The sequence below is a fragment of the Anguilla anguilla genome, chromosome 7, assembly GCF_013347855.1.
Source record: "Anguilla anguilla isolate fAngAng1 chromosome 7, fAngAng1.pri, whole genome shotgun sequence".
Taxonomy (NCBI): Eukaryota; Metazoa; Chordata; class Actinopteri; order Anguilliformes; family Anguillidae; genus Anguilla; species Anguilla anguilla.
In genome coordinates, this window is record NC_049207.1 from 40173692 (window position 1) to 40189334 (window position 15643).

General features: G+C 39.6%; 1 protein-coding gene across 1 annotated transcript in view; it reads left to right on the plus strand.

Annotated features, from left to right (window-relative positions):
• Positions 1 to 3886: 3886 nt before the first annotated feature.
• Positions 3887 to 15643, plus strand: part of LOC118232653 (gamma-aminobutyric acid receptor subunit beta-1-like) — a 79376-nt gene continuing 67619 nt past the window's right edge. The window contains exons 1-3 of the mRNA XM_035427744.1: positions 3887 to 4810; positions 4913 to 5004; positions 5180 to 5247. Coding sequence (XP_035283635.1) covers positions 4731 to 4810; positions 4913 to 5004; positions 5180 to 5247 — 240 coding nt within the window. The 5' untranslated portion in view covers positions 3887 to 4730. The remainder of the gene's footprint in view (positions 4811 to 4912; positions 5005 to 5179; positions 5248 to 15643) is intronic.

Sequence of the window (15643 nt, forward strand, 5' to 3'; positions counted from 1 at the left end):
AATTTACCCCCAAGTGAAAGATGTATGTGTATCTCTTCACTAATGTGTTGACATTTCGATTATCATTAGGATAAGGATGGCACTGTATAAAGGTAATGGGGGATTGCTAGCACGTGCGGTCTTTACTCTTGCAGCATCATTAGAGCCTGCCTGCTGCCATAAGACATTATTAAACCATCAGCCATTTCAGGAGTTACAATCAGGCTTCAAAGGCCAAATACATTAAATCTTAGGATCATCTTCATTAAATCTTAGCTTTAAACTTGTTAGCTCATTTTTTCATTTATTTTTAAATTTTTTTGAGAGAGAAAGACCATTCATTACCTGCATTCAAAATCTGCAGCACGGGTGGAATTACACCAATGCATTCTTTTCAAATGGAAGTTCCCTCTGACTCAACCACCACCTGCTCGGTTTCAAAGATATGGACACAAGCACCGTAAAGTGTGCATTTTAGGGGCCGTCGGAATAATGCATTCACGGTGAAAGAAAGGAGATATGCTCAGGCCATTAGTTTTGGGAAAATGTTTTCCTTCTACCATTAACACCTGCCTTATTTCTCCTTCTAGAATAAATACTTAGGAAGGGGCACAGCTGAAATCATCAACCAAAGTGCACTATAAAACCTGAATTGTCTCATTTCACCTCCGGTTGTGGAAATAAATAACAACTGCCTTCAGAGAACCATAGTAATTTATGTTAAATGCAAGCAGCCATTATGTTTCACACAACTCTTAAATGGCTGTTTGGGTTGTTCTTTGTGAAAATGTGGAACAAGGAAAGTTCCATTTAAATCACAAAACATTCATTTGAATCGGAAATATGAATATTTATGCTCTCTGGTGGAATATCCAGCTATAATATACTGAAATAGTGATGTTGTTCATTATCCAGAATGACTTCATCAGCATGCCAAGTGCTAACAATGGCTCATAGTATGGCCTAGAGTGGGTGAGTTCAAGTCTGCAGGGTATTCCTGGGGTTATTGCATGACAGTGGCTCCTCTGGTTAACTTGACACCTGCAGACTGCCTGAGCTAGATGCCCAAGATGTGCAATTATCTGACACAATGGGCCGCAGAGCTCAGCTGGTGGACTGACTGAATTGACTTCTGAGCATGAGTGAACAATCAGGCTTACATATTATATCAGCCATTCAAGTTGGTGAAATAAAGAAAACTGTTACAAAATTAATAGGTGGTTCCATCTGAAACTAAAACTGAGCAATTTTTATTTTTTTTAATTTACTAATCTTTTTGTAAATCTGCCTTGTAAGGCTCATGATTTGTGTTTGATACGTCCAAGAAAATGTGCTCACTGATTTCTGTAATTTCATTCATGAAAATACTTTCTGACATAAGTATTTTTGGTACATGAGAAAAGTTCAAATTTATTATGCTTGTTAAATGGCAGTAATTACTTTGTCCTACACAGTGCTGTAACTACAAATGATTAAATCAGTCCCTTTGCACATCTTATGCCTTTGAACATGCAAGTCTCTCAGCCTATCAAAGGAAACAAAAAGTGGAGCCAGTTTGCCGGTTTAGATTCCTGCATGCAGCCAGGAAATGTCTTAAAGGAAGGGCTCCATCTCTTGGTTATTTGCATTTTTGTTATGTGATGTCATCATTCTTTATTTTATTTAATTTCTTTTTCTTTTTATTTATTTATTTCGTTTTAATGACACTACATTACAGGCATTTGGCAGACGCTCTTATCCGGAGCAACATACACAGCATTTACATTGCATTCATTTATACAGCTGGATATATACTGAAGCATGCAGGTTAAGTAACTCGCTCAAGGTACAATGGCAGTGTCCTACCCAGGAATCAAACCTGTGACCTTTAGGTTACAAGACCGGTTCCTTACCCATTATACTGCAATGCTACCCTTGATTTTATAGCCTTTGGTTTGTCATGCTGGACACATTCTAGTTTTGGCTACTGTTTCCTTGTTCACTTTGTACACATATGCATCAAGTCTTGGCCTTGTGTGCAAGGCAGCAACTTTTCCTTTATATTATTTCCTTAGCAGGTGCCTCTGTCTAGGCAGATCTATTAGCCATATTATCCATTTGATCCATTTATACACCTGGATACATACTGAAGCAATTAAGGATATGTGAATCATTTGATATTTTAACCTCTACACTACTTATACTGTAAATGCTATTGTATAACCGCTGTTCCAGACAATCGGGATTTATTACAACATTACTTTATTTAATCTTTTATGTTACCTTATACTGCATATGACCACCTTCGTTGCAGGATTCATTTGAAAGAGGGAACATATTTCGTACAGACACCTAAACGAAGAGTATCAAGAGGGTCAATTCATTTTTATTTTTTTTAATTCAGCAAGAGTAACTGAATCTGTGGTCTTGGCTGCAATCCCAGGGCATGACACATCCTCTCAGTTAGCTCATAACATTCATGTAAAGTGAAATTAAATATTATCGTATAGAGGGAGTTTACATTAATATTGAGTGCCACTGAAACACTAGCAACTTAACAAACAAAATACATACATACGCCGATCAGCCACAACATTAAAACCACCTGCATTTTTCTGCCTTTTTCTGACTAATTTTCCTGTTGAACTCAATGGAAAAAATATTCAGGAGAAACAATGCTTGTAGTATCTACTGCATATCTGGCAGCAGCATGGTGGTTTGAGGCTCATTTGATACCTTGGACCCTTGATGACTTAAAGCCATTTAGCCAACAAATGTGTTCCATACTGTATCAGCATAATTTACAGCTGAATGTAGCCCCCCCCCACCCACCCAATTTCCATAGAGATCCATTCAAATGCAAATAGTTTTTGTATCGCTTGTAGGACAACCTGACAATAAGATACCCAGACTCTGATGATGTTGATAGGTGACAGATATCAGGAAGTCATGGCATGCAAAGGATATGCAACCAAATACATGACTCTTTTATTTGACATTATGTTAATTTGTCTAAAACACTGAAATGGCGGACTACGTATAAAAAGTGCTGTAATTACTACATGGTGAAACCAAAATGTATAAGAATACCCTTTAACAAAGATCTGAATCTGCGCTTTGACCACGCGTAAATTGTTTGATTACAAACAGAGAAAATAAAATATTAAATCAGAAAAACCAGGAAAATGCAAGTGGTTTTAATGTTGTGGCTGATCGGTGTATGTACCACGTCGTGTTAAATACAAGACATCTTATGAGTCTGCGTAACTCTTGTACAGTCAGCCTACTATGGACTCATTTGAGTGGCAGCCAAGACATGATCAGTACGTTGTAATATACATTATGCCATCTATAATACAAAGTAATCAACGTAATCTAAATCTAGCTGTGTCCAGTGTATATAATTCATATATAAAGGCCTATGTGTTTGTTTTGGCTATACATTACGCATCATATCATTTTTTTTTTATTTCAGAAGAGCCGTCCTTGAACACTTATGATCACTATATCATAATATTTTCAGGTTCTCGTATCTATCTACGGATATCTGCGGATATATTTCCGTACGAGCTGTATTCTATTCACACTATCACCATGACTCCCACCCAGGAACCAGGCCGTTTTGTTTCTTTACATTCATATTGCATTTTTTGTTCGTTTTATTTTTTCTCATGTCATTGTTTTTTCGGTTTCGCAGGCTTTCCAGATCAACTGGCGCATTGAACTGGTTTATTGGCAAGCAATGATTTAAACAGGGAAATACATACATTCCTCACAACTTATGGTCAGTCACAGGCGGCCGCTAATAGACTAAGACTTAGACCCATGTTGCTTTTTCCCAAGTTACGATAGTAACTTGCGCTTGTAGCCTAATTTACCGTGCCTACTCAAACAAATCAATGCGCTTGTTGGCTTCCTGAGAATGATGGCAAATGTAGGCACTGAGTAACTAAGCATTGGTATAGATGTATGCCTTGCAGTGGGGCGGTTTCGCTCAACAAGGCTCGATTGAGAACGTAAACTCATAATTATTGTGTTTATTCTCTAGCGCGCGCGCTCTCTCTCTCTCTCCTCCCTCTCTATCTATTTCTCGCTCTCGTGCACTCTGGTCTGCATTGCCGCATGTAAACTGCTCGTTTGGAGTTCGTTTGATTTACTGCTAGCGGCTTTTCAGTTTCTACGCATTGCCGTTTTTAATATAAACTATTTCCTTTGGACTGGACAATAAAATTATCATTAACTTTGTAGAGGGAAGTACGGGTATTAGAACTAGCCAAGGAGGAAACGGCTCTCAGCTAAACCAGCGAAACGGGCTTCTCCCAAAACGTGATTGCTTTCCACCACATCCCATGGACTGCTGAATGAAGGTTGTCTAGAACCAGAATTTAATGGTGCTACTGAATGCTCGTTTGCGTTCCGACTCGTGGGGACTGGTCTTATATAAATCTGATATAAATCACAGATGTCTGTAGTTAAATTTTCAAATTTGACGAAAGGGACAGGATCGGAGCAACATAGCCTATTGATTCGCTTTAAACTCAATGGCCGCCCTAATCACAATGACACTGAAATAATGTGAGACGTGGTTTTAACCTGATGTGATTTTTCCTCTTCAACGTTTTTCAAGCAGAAAAAGTGTCTCCCAGAAAACAGTGTTTTCATGTTGATTAAGCTTCGCGCATGCGTTGCCATTATCGGAATTATTTCGCCACCCAGGACTAAGTTGCATTCCCGAATCCACACTCGAGCTAATTCTTTCATCAAAGTTAGGAATGTGGACAGTTCAAGAACGAGGATGTGCCGGGATTTTGTGTATTCCTTTGATGGTCGCCGTTGTCTGCTGTGCACAAAGGTGAGGTCGTTTAAGATAGCATGTGGATTTAAAAGATCTCCTATGTCGCCCGATCATCAGTTTGGTGAGATTCTGAGTGAAATCTGTGTTTCTTCCTTTTAGCGCGAACGAGCCAAGCAACATGTCCTACGTGAAGGAGACCGTGGACAAATTGCTGAAAGGATATGACATTCGCTTAAGGCCTGATTTTGGAGGTAATATGCTTCTCATCGTTGAATATGTATTCGTTTCTGCAAGTGACTATTGCCTTAACAGTTTACAATCAACGTTCAGTGCACATAACATGCAGATAATTAATCTGTCGTGACAGTCGCTGAAGTTTATTATGCATACGGAAATGAAAGCCCGTCTTGTGTTCCTGAATTAAAGGTGCCCCTGTGGACGTCGGGATGAGCATAGACATCGCCAGCATCGACATGGTCTCTGAAGTGAATATGGTAAGTACATTTGGATCAGACCACGGAGACAGTATGACAAAAATCTCACGTAGTGCCTTAGCAGGTCACCCTTATAAATGGATCTTGTGGGCATTTTAGCCCTGGTTTAGTTGTTAGTGTGTATGGCGGCACCAGATCGTGCCTAGTGTTTTTATAAGTTGTCGCTTTAAATAATATTATCTAAGACTTTTGGCATTAACCACATGAGCACCGAGAATGAATCTCTTTTTGAAGTACAGTAGCTTGTCAAGGCGTTAGGTTAAACGGACATAATGCTGCCATCTGCCGATTGCCATTATTATTACATTCAGAACCACGGAGAGTTCCGCACTGCTTGTGGAGGAACGGCAAGTCAGATGCGGATAAATATGCTCAGCGGCACGTTGCGACTACGCATGGAATGTTCCTACGTCTCTTCCGCCAAAGTTATGCAACACGCCAAACACGTTGAAATGCAAGTTTTGAGTCTCAGTTTTATATTAAAGAATGTGAGCTGTGCCTGTGCAGTAACAGGTACAACGCCAAACTCGCTCTGTTAACAGTATGCAAAGTAAATACAGTAAACAGAAGCCTGTGTTGTATGTACTGGATTTATAATGGCAATATCTGTCAAGTATTCAAACTGCAGATATTAACAAACCAAAGTGCAAAAGCTTCTGCATCATGGGTTTGGTTTTAAAATGGCTGATAGACCATGTCTTTCATTATAACAAGATGACCTGCTTATTTTGGTGCAGCGCCTAACCAGGACAGTTTGTTGCATAATCCGCATTGATGGGAGTCAGTGTTGGCCAAGCAGGTGCTAGCACAGTCCTTTACAGCATTGCTGAAGCACTCCCACACATTGCTGATGTAACTCGACTCAAACTGGCAGAGAGGGTTGATTTCAGAACTGCCAGTAGGCAGCCGCTTTGAGTCATCTGACCCGGTATTAGGTTATTTCCATAACAGGAAACAGAACTCTTTATTAGGCACAGGTTAAGCACTGCTGATCCACACTCTCTTGGCTTTGCAGCTGTGTAGTATGCTCTCTAGTTGTATAACACTGTGCTATTTTACCTTGTCTTTGGTGTTGCCTTTACAGCAATCAGCATAGGAGTCACTGCTATATGTAACAGTTCTGGAGATGGAATGTGCTATTTGTCTTTGTTGCCATTCTCATACGTTTGCACATTTTATGGCGTATATGAAGATCCTTACCATAATCTTGGTTATGACGTGCAGTGCATGTGTAGGCCATCATCAAAGTCTGACTATTCTAAATATAGGGTACTTATCTGTAGTCCTGGAGGGACTACAATCCAGCTGGCTTTGCAGCTCTCTGAATCTCAATTGCTTAAATCAAAGTACTGATTAGCTGAATCAGATTGTTGAGTGTCTGGCCAAACACTTCAGCTCATCAGAACAAGGGTTGAGAGGCCCCTACAGAAGAGGAACCTCCAGGCTCAAACACTCCAGGAATCTGTCCCTACCTTTTCAGTTAATTTATTAACTTGAGGTTACAGGCAATTGAAAGTCAAATGATGAGTGTCTCTACAATGCTGTCTAGCCTAGATCCAGGTGTATATCAAGAGAGCACACCTGAGAAATGTACCACATGTGAAATTAAAAAAAAGAAGAAAAAAAAAACACAAAACTGTGTTTAGCTGCAGTCACATTGTGCATGGGCAGGTACCAAGAGCAAATAAAACTCCAGTGCATGGGTCCTGTACCCATAAAAAGAGTGAATGAATACTGTGAGAAATCATGCACATGTGAATGTGTGTTTGATGCCAATAGTGGGTGTTGCATGTTAACTATGGCAACAGAAATGTTAGCTTGCTCTGTTAGGAATTGTGAGAAATAGATCTGCTATATTAGATTGGCCAATGTTGTGGTAAATATATATATAAGCAGGATTGGTTGTCTCAACCTGATGGGTATGGCTGAGTGTAGCCTCACTAGTCAATCATGTTTATATCCTTGCACATGCAATGCCTGGTTATACTATTAACCATGATAGGGGTGGTAATTTCAGAACGGTTACACTGGTAGTCAGTGTCCCACCAAGAACATTGTTGCTGAGAAATGGAATGGAATGGAGGGTTGAGCTGAATTACCCAGCTCCACAGTTGTTCCTTGTAGCATTTATTAAACCAATATGCCATGCAAATTACAGAAACAACAATTGAATTGCCGCTCAATCCCATTTTATACACGGAATGCTGACCACACAATGTGCTATCTGTGTAGGCAAAAACTATGCAAGAATATTCCTGTAATATTAGCAAGAATCAATATGACTTGGATCAGATTTGCTAACATGCTAACATGTTTTAGAAAATGCAGCTAGATTGCTTTATGGTTTAATGCAAGAGGTTGCATAAAACGGAAACTATTATTCTTACCTTTAGACAACTGCATACTAGGTGAACTTCATCACCCATTCCTATTAAATGCTGTGTAACAATTATACAGTTGCTTGTTAGCCACAAAGGTCCTTGGTGTTTCCCATTGCAATGTTGTTATGAATGCCTTTGGTTTGTTTGGTGTATGTCACTCACTGATATGCCTGTGTTCTAATACATCACTTGATCTCCTATGATTGATAATAAATGGCAGATCACCAGATCCAAGCGAATTTGGCAGTTTAATCTACCAAACTGCATTCCAGTCACAACACCTGAGTCGAATTCACTTGGCAATAGTAATACTCATCTTCTTTAGTGAGAACCATGCTAAAAAGCTACATGGCAGCAAATTTGGAGGAATTTTCAGTTAGTGAGAAAGAGGAGGCACGTGGTAAAATCTCCAGTGTTAACAGATAACATTCCAGAGTGGGACCAAATGTTTTCTGTTAAATGTTGAATTAACATTAACTGGATGTTTGCCTGTGTGGATACTCAGTATTTTCAATGTAAGCTAATGAAGAGGCTTCACACCAATTAAAAGTTCAGGCTTGTGGCCTGAGACTGAGGCTAGGCTGAGTGTGACCTGTGACTGAGAGCTTTTATGACAAATAGGCAGAGATCTGGAGATCATGCCTGGTACTACAGTGTATGTGTACAGAATGTGTAATGACCAAGGGAATGCAGTCAGAAATTATAGAGCAGTGCACAACACTGCAAAAAAAACAAAAAGCCAATCTTAACAAGTATTTTAGTCTTATATTTAGAATTGATATATATATATATATATATATATATATATAAAATATATGTATATATATATATATATATATATATTATAATAATAATAATAACAATAATAATAATAATAATAATAATAATTATTATTATTATTATTATTATTCATAATATTATTATTCTTTTGCTAAATAATACAAAAAGACTCCCAATGTGGTGAAACAGTTTGACGCACTTCACAAGTTACCAATGGGGTAAGATAATTTCACTTGACAAGCAAAAAGAAACTTACAATCTTATATTTTCTACTTGAGAGGAAAAAAAAACTAATTTGGAGTTTAAGTCTTGTTACAAGAAATGAAAAAGACTTGTTAAAACAGACTTTTTGCAGTGAACATATTTGGTAACCACAATAGGTACGATTTATGACCTACCTGCATCTAAATGGACTGCCTAATCAGTGTGTTAAATTGGAGCGAAAGCAGTTGATAGTATTGCAAGAAAGAAAGAAAGAAAGAAAGAACCCAATAATACAGTTGGTGTGTGATCGCACCGTAGTGATTTTTGTAGCATCTTGACAGGTTTGAAAGCAGGAAAGTGCTAATAACTGTTTGCCATGTCAGCACACCTGTCCTCCTTGGCAATGCTGCAGATGTGACACGCGGTAGCATTCATTACAGGTGGAACATTAATCACCTCTGCGGGCGAAATGAGATTGATTCCCGAAGCAGCCGAGGCCTCCCCCTGACCTCTAGCTAATGACATTTTTGATAACCGACGTGTCACCGTCCTCGCGCGTAGCGCTGCGCGGCGCGCGTCCGCTAGTTAGAGCCTGCCTTGGAAAACAAACCGGGGCGCTAATTATCGAGCCGGAATATGACAGATCAATTGCGAATGGAGGCTGTGATTTTGAGAAGGACTCAGCGTGCCCTTATATAGGGGTTTATCATTCGCAGGTGAGCGATATTCGCCGTCTGTGTTCATGTCAAACGACGAGAGTGGGCGGTTATCAAGTCCCATCATCTTGCCTCATAAAGGGCTATCTGCATTCGTTTAAATTTTGAAATACCTTTAGAATTTAAATAGAAATGTGCAATCAGATAATACTTTATTGTATTTTTTTTAAGAAATACTTGCTTTGTGTCCCAAAGCTACTTTACTCCATTATGCAGAAACTAGTGGTTAGCCAGCACAAAAAAAAAAAAAAAAAAAAAAACAACCTCATAAGAATATTCAGTGAAGTCATTTTCATTAGGGCATTCTGATGGTTAGTAGACTAGGTAAACAAAGTCATTTGTTTTGCTTAGATGCAGTTTGTATTTTTCTTGTTTGGACTTTACAGATAATTGCATTTAGATTCCTTATGCAAGACTTTAGGTGTGCTCAGCTCTTGCAGTTCTGCCTGTAGCAGTTACAGTGCATACCTGAGTCCACAATGCACTCTCATACCATCCTGAGTTATGAATTGTTTAATTATTCATCTCAGGACATTGCAAACCAAACAGAATGTGACTCGGATGGTTTAGATTGACCTGCAGTCCTTTTGCCATCCGCATTTTCAAAAAAAAGAGTTCTGTTTCATTTCTGTTTATAAACTTATTCCTTAATGGGTTTTCAGTACAGGTATGAGGTAGCTTGGTGCCACCGATGCTAAGGTTGAGTATTTGGGGGCGGGCACTAAGCCTATTAACAGGAAACCAATTATATCTGTTGCATTATGGGACCTTTCTGTGTTCTACTTTCAATCATAGGGCAAAAGGTTAAGGAGACATTTTAGTTGTTTTTGTGCTTTTTGCTGTGTGGATTTTTATTTATTTATTTATGCTTCAAAGTAAAAGTGAGTCTGTTGAGTTAATAATTGAGCTGGTTATAGGTACACAGTAAAATGTCAAGTGTTCATTGAACTCTAACAGTGTTAATTCAGCTGTTAACAGATAACATTTGTTCCCACTCTGGAATGTGAATTAACACTGTTAGAGTTGAATTAACACTGGGCATTTTACTGTGTATTGAAAGGATGCTTTTCATGGCGGCCCAGGACCCTCCACCCTGGTCATGGAGAGCTGACAGGTGTGCTGGGTTTCATTATTCAACAACACCTAATTGTCCAATTAAATCAGTTGATTACATATATAGCGTACCTCACCTGGTTCACAGTGCAATGCACACTCTTAATAAAGATTCCGATAATTAAAATATAGCTCAGTAGCTGAATTGTTTATTTTACAATGTAATTTAGTTTGTCTTTATCAAGGGTGTGAATATTTTTGGAGGTGTGCGACCACTGCGTAGGGATATGTGTAGAGATCTGTTGCATTATTTTAATTTAAAATATACAGCTATTTATTTGTATATAAATCTCTTTGCTACTGCTCTTGTTGCTTTACATAATGATTATTTGTATTCTGTTCTGGATAGATTCTAATAGTTTAATTCCAATGACTGTGTAAGACTGCTTAAAGGGAAACTCCACCACATAACAACATAACTTCATTTAACAGATCAAGGCATAATGGATTAAGTCTATCTTAGTGGCTGTCCAAAGCAGACTCTGCACAGAAATAGTGGCAGTGGCAAGAGCGAATTTGGAAGATATAATGACATACATGTCTACCCTTGCTCCTTTGAATGACTACAATAGGCAGGTCATTTTAATTTGGAGATACATCTCCCTGACTTCCCATACTGGGCCAAATTTGCAGAGAAAGAGGCAGGCAAACACTGTTCCAACTGTGTACATTATTAGTTAGCAAACTAGCTAGCTAGGGCTTGTCTCAAAGAGACAATGCTACCCATATTTGAAGATAATGGCTTCCAATGATTTTGCGGACGATGCACTGGATGGCGGCACCATTTGAGAGATTTTAATGGAATCTAAGGTTAAAGGCTACTTTTGAGGACAGATACAAGGCCGTGGACATACGACAATGGCGTGAGATGTCAGCTTCTCATGCTGCTGCTGGACTTGAACGTGCAGCTCACCCGTGACCACCTCGGGTATGTGATGGCTGGCGTTTGTGGGGCGTGGTGTCAACATAAATAATATTGGCACTGCGCCCCAGAACACTGGAGTGCTTTGGTTGAGACTTTGTGAGGATGTGCTGCACATAGCTGGCATATACCGATCAGCCACAACATGAGAACCACCTGCCGAATATTGTATAGGCCCCCCTCGTGCCGCCAAAACAACTCTGACCCGTCAAGAGTTTTTAAAATCATGTGTAAATAATTCACCCTCTAACAATATCTTAGCTTTTTATAGCCCTGTAGCAACTAATAATGTAATAAACTACCAATAGTGTTATAACTCACAATAATGTAATCCATTTCAAATTTTTTATGTAATAAAAACCAATAATGTAATAAGTAGTCATAGTAGTGTACTTTATTGATCCTCGGGGGAAATTTGCATTGTTGCAGCATCAAAGACAACAATAAGTAACACAATCAGATACAAATTTACAGTAGATGCAAAATATCAGATACAAATATACAGTAGATACAAATGCAAAAATCCAAATATATCAGAGGCCACCTTCAGAGGTGGAGTCCATGCCGCGACGGGTCAGAGGTGTTTTGGCGGCACAAGGGGGACCCACGCAATATTAGGTAGGTGGTTTTAATGTTGTGGCTGATCGGATTAGATTGACAAATTGTAGAGGGATTTGCATTCAGACAAATTATTATTTATTTATTTAAATTATTTTATACTGACCCCCTGATATTTCACAACGACCCTCTAAAAAATATTAGGAGGCCAATTGAATGAATCCTGGATCAAACACTTTGTCCTTACTGGGAAAGAAAAGTTCAGCATGTTCAAAAATGTTCATTTTCTAACAGAGTAGCAGGGCTAGCACAGGCAGTGTCACCGGTCGGTTCTGTTCCATGTTTGAGACCGCTGTTACATAATGACTTTGACCCATTTGTTAACCAATAAGCACAAACCCAGCGCTCACAGCCATTCAGTTTGAGAAAGAATTAGATTTCCCTTCTAGCGGTAAACAGAGTGCTAATTGTGTCACATCTGTACGGCTTCTTAGGACAGAGTTTCTGTCTCGGCTGGGGACCGGGGCGCTGGCGACAGCTGCTTCAGTTGCCACGCGGTCGTTTGGCTCTCGCAGAACAATTAAATCAGCAATTAAGCGAGCAGATTCCAGCCAGCCATCCAGCTCGCGACTCACTGCAGTCTACCGCGTCTGCTGCTACTCCGGGTAGTCTCCGTCTTCTCACAGAGTAAGTAATGTAATACTTGGTAGGCGTGAATTTGGAATCGCGCTGGGACCGGATGACAAAACTGTGACCCAGTTGCTAATTCACACATGACCTACCTAGGTGTTTTTTTTTGGAACTCGCAAACGGATTTCAGCTCTAAGGTTCGCTGCCTGCAGCAAATAGATCACCATAAGTGCGGCATTTGAGGGTGTTACACACTTGTCTCCCAGCTAGTGGATGAGATCACAGACTACAAAAATAAGAAAAAAAGAAGTCATTTTTAAACATCCCTGTTTCTTTTAAATATATACATGGCTGGATTACCTCACGTAGTGTGGATTTTATGATATAAAATTAATTTTGATCTATATGCACGCTATGGGACAGTTTAATCGTCACGTCACTCATTTTGGCTGAGCTTTGAAACAGACACATTTGAGTGAACGTGACTTCCTGTGAATCTGTAGATGCAGCTCTTGGTGGCCATGGCTGCTCTCAGTGGCCGTTAAAGGACAGATCGGCCTCTCCCATTGGTCACACAATGATGGACTGATCTGATTCGACGATTATGCAGTGAACTCTGAAATTCTGAATACTTTGGTGCGAGGGGACCCTACACCAAAACCAGGAAAAAGATAGAAAAGGACAGGAACTGTTACAGCCACAGAGGAGGACAAAAATAACCTTCCCTGGGTGGGAGGGAGGTTCCGAAAATAACTCCGCTATACCCCAATTTTCATGGCCTGCTTTTGCATGCGAACCAGCTCCATTGCTCCTCCGTATTGTGGTGGGAGCCATATATATATAGACTGCCTGGAAATAGCCCAGCTGTCTCTGAGGGGCTCCTCTGAGAAGCTATCATGGCTACAGAACACTGCAGTCACCCATTAGCCTGATCAAGCAGAGCTGAGAGATCACACAGATAATAAAAGAACAGACTGAATTGTGGCTAACGTGGATGTGCATTACATTCAGTTGATTTAGGGATAATGGCAAGAAGCAACAGGTTCAGGTTCAGGTTAAATGGGGTACTCAGTAAAAACATAATTCATATTTAAACATAATGGAGGTGTTCATTCAAAAGAAATCTAATGGAGGTGACCTAGTAATCGGGATGATTAGCACACAGTTTTTATTATTGACAGAGATGGCCATTAAAATTCTTTCTCATGACTAATTGGACAGACTGTTAAAACTCACTACATGCATTGTTAATTGGGCACAGGGATCAAAAAAATTAGGAGTACACAATGCAGGCTCATCCACAGTCACTGTAATCTTACATCAGGGGGTGCCCAGTTCCAGACTTTAGCGGATTTGGTGTCTGTATCCCTTTTTTCAATTCATTATCTTAAACAGGGCCATTTGAGCAGTAGATCAGGTGGTACAACCAGCCCCCTTTCCTTTCAACAAGCGGGCTGATTAGAGTCCTGCCAAATTTCCAAGTCCTCAATTTAGGATCTTCGATCCCTCTGAATGATTGACATTCCACGATGGACACGACTGCCAATCCATTTCTAGGTATCTATTGACTCTGTGGCCAGATGCAATCTCATGACCCCTACAAGACATGCTATTAAGTAGGTCAGAGCCCAGGGCTTTACTGTTTGAGATATAATTCATACAGTAATGCATTATGATAATTAGTATCAGGGCATAATGAGCAAATACTGTCAAAACGACAACAATGCTACAGCGTGATGAGAGAGGTATTGAATGAGCAGGGTACTGGTGTTCATTATAAAGATTTGGCTGCAGGACAGTCAAATTATAGTCGCAGGTCCATTAACCTGCTGCAAGAGTGCTGCATTCTTCTGTCAGTCAAAGCGCATGAACTGTACCACCTTTAAGATCAAGGTTTGCTCTGTGATACCAGCAATGCTTGGACAGTGTTGACCTCCGCATAATGCAGTTTAAAAATGCATATCTCCCTGTAGATCGATTAATTGATCAGTCGATCACCTATTACTTTTTCATTTATGTTGCCATGGTTAACAGTGTTTTAGGTTGTCCCTTGGTTTACCCATCTAAGCCAAAATTCTTTGCTGTTTGAAAGCAAAGGAGAATGAATGTTCCCTGTATGCATAAAGTTGTGAAGTCCGCATTGCCAGCTCATAAATAGATTGGCCGCCCACACAGCGCTGGAGCTGTTCTGGCTTCATGTTGCTTGCGAACCACGCAGTGAGTGGGCTGCACTGTGAGCTTCCACACAAAGGCTCGAGTGAGTATGATGGTATTCCAGCTTTATGGATCCCAGCCTTTAACCCGTGAAACTATAGGTATTTGAGAGTGTAGAGAAAGACTATTTTATGTCCAGTTCTTCACAGTAAGCTTTGAGGAAATTTGCAATTCAAGTGTACTGCTGCATGTTCTATCCTTCATTTACAGTATAACTTTGTGCTGCTTTCAAGACTTATTGCACTCTCCATATTGAGTTCCATATTAAGATAAATAAATAAATAAATAAATAAATAAGTAAATAAAAATCTCATAACTTTGAAAAGTACTGAAGTGGCTCTTTTTGGTTTTTACCTTGAACGAACTTGAGTCCACCATTTAAGCTAGGTGGATTTACGGTACTTTAAATTTGCATCAGTCATGATTTCTCCTCCGTCTTTCTTTTATGTTCAGTGTTTCCCCATTTTCTTCATACAGTTTCAGTTGTCCTGAAGCACTATTCTTCCCACAAGCAACTGACTATTATTCACATTCTACGCTGTGCTACAAAAGAGTACTGACTGAAGGTGTGGAAATTGAAAGGTGTTAATCTCTCACTGAACAGTATGGAAGCCTTAAACCTTTGTTTAAATAGTAATCTTGACAGGATTAATTAAGATAATAGTGTGTTGCCTCAGACTCCCTGCCTGAATCAAAATCAAAGGGATTAAGGCCTATTTCATGGCTTTTCTTGGCTCAAAATAGGGCTTAGGTGGTGACTTTGCGTGATAGCGACTGTGGCTGGTCTGGCTTTGCTTCCACTATCAACTCAATGTGTTGCCTCCCTATATTTAGCTACATTTAGAATGTAACCGCAATACATTAAGCCGTTGGCTATA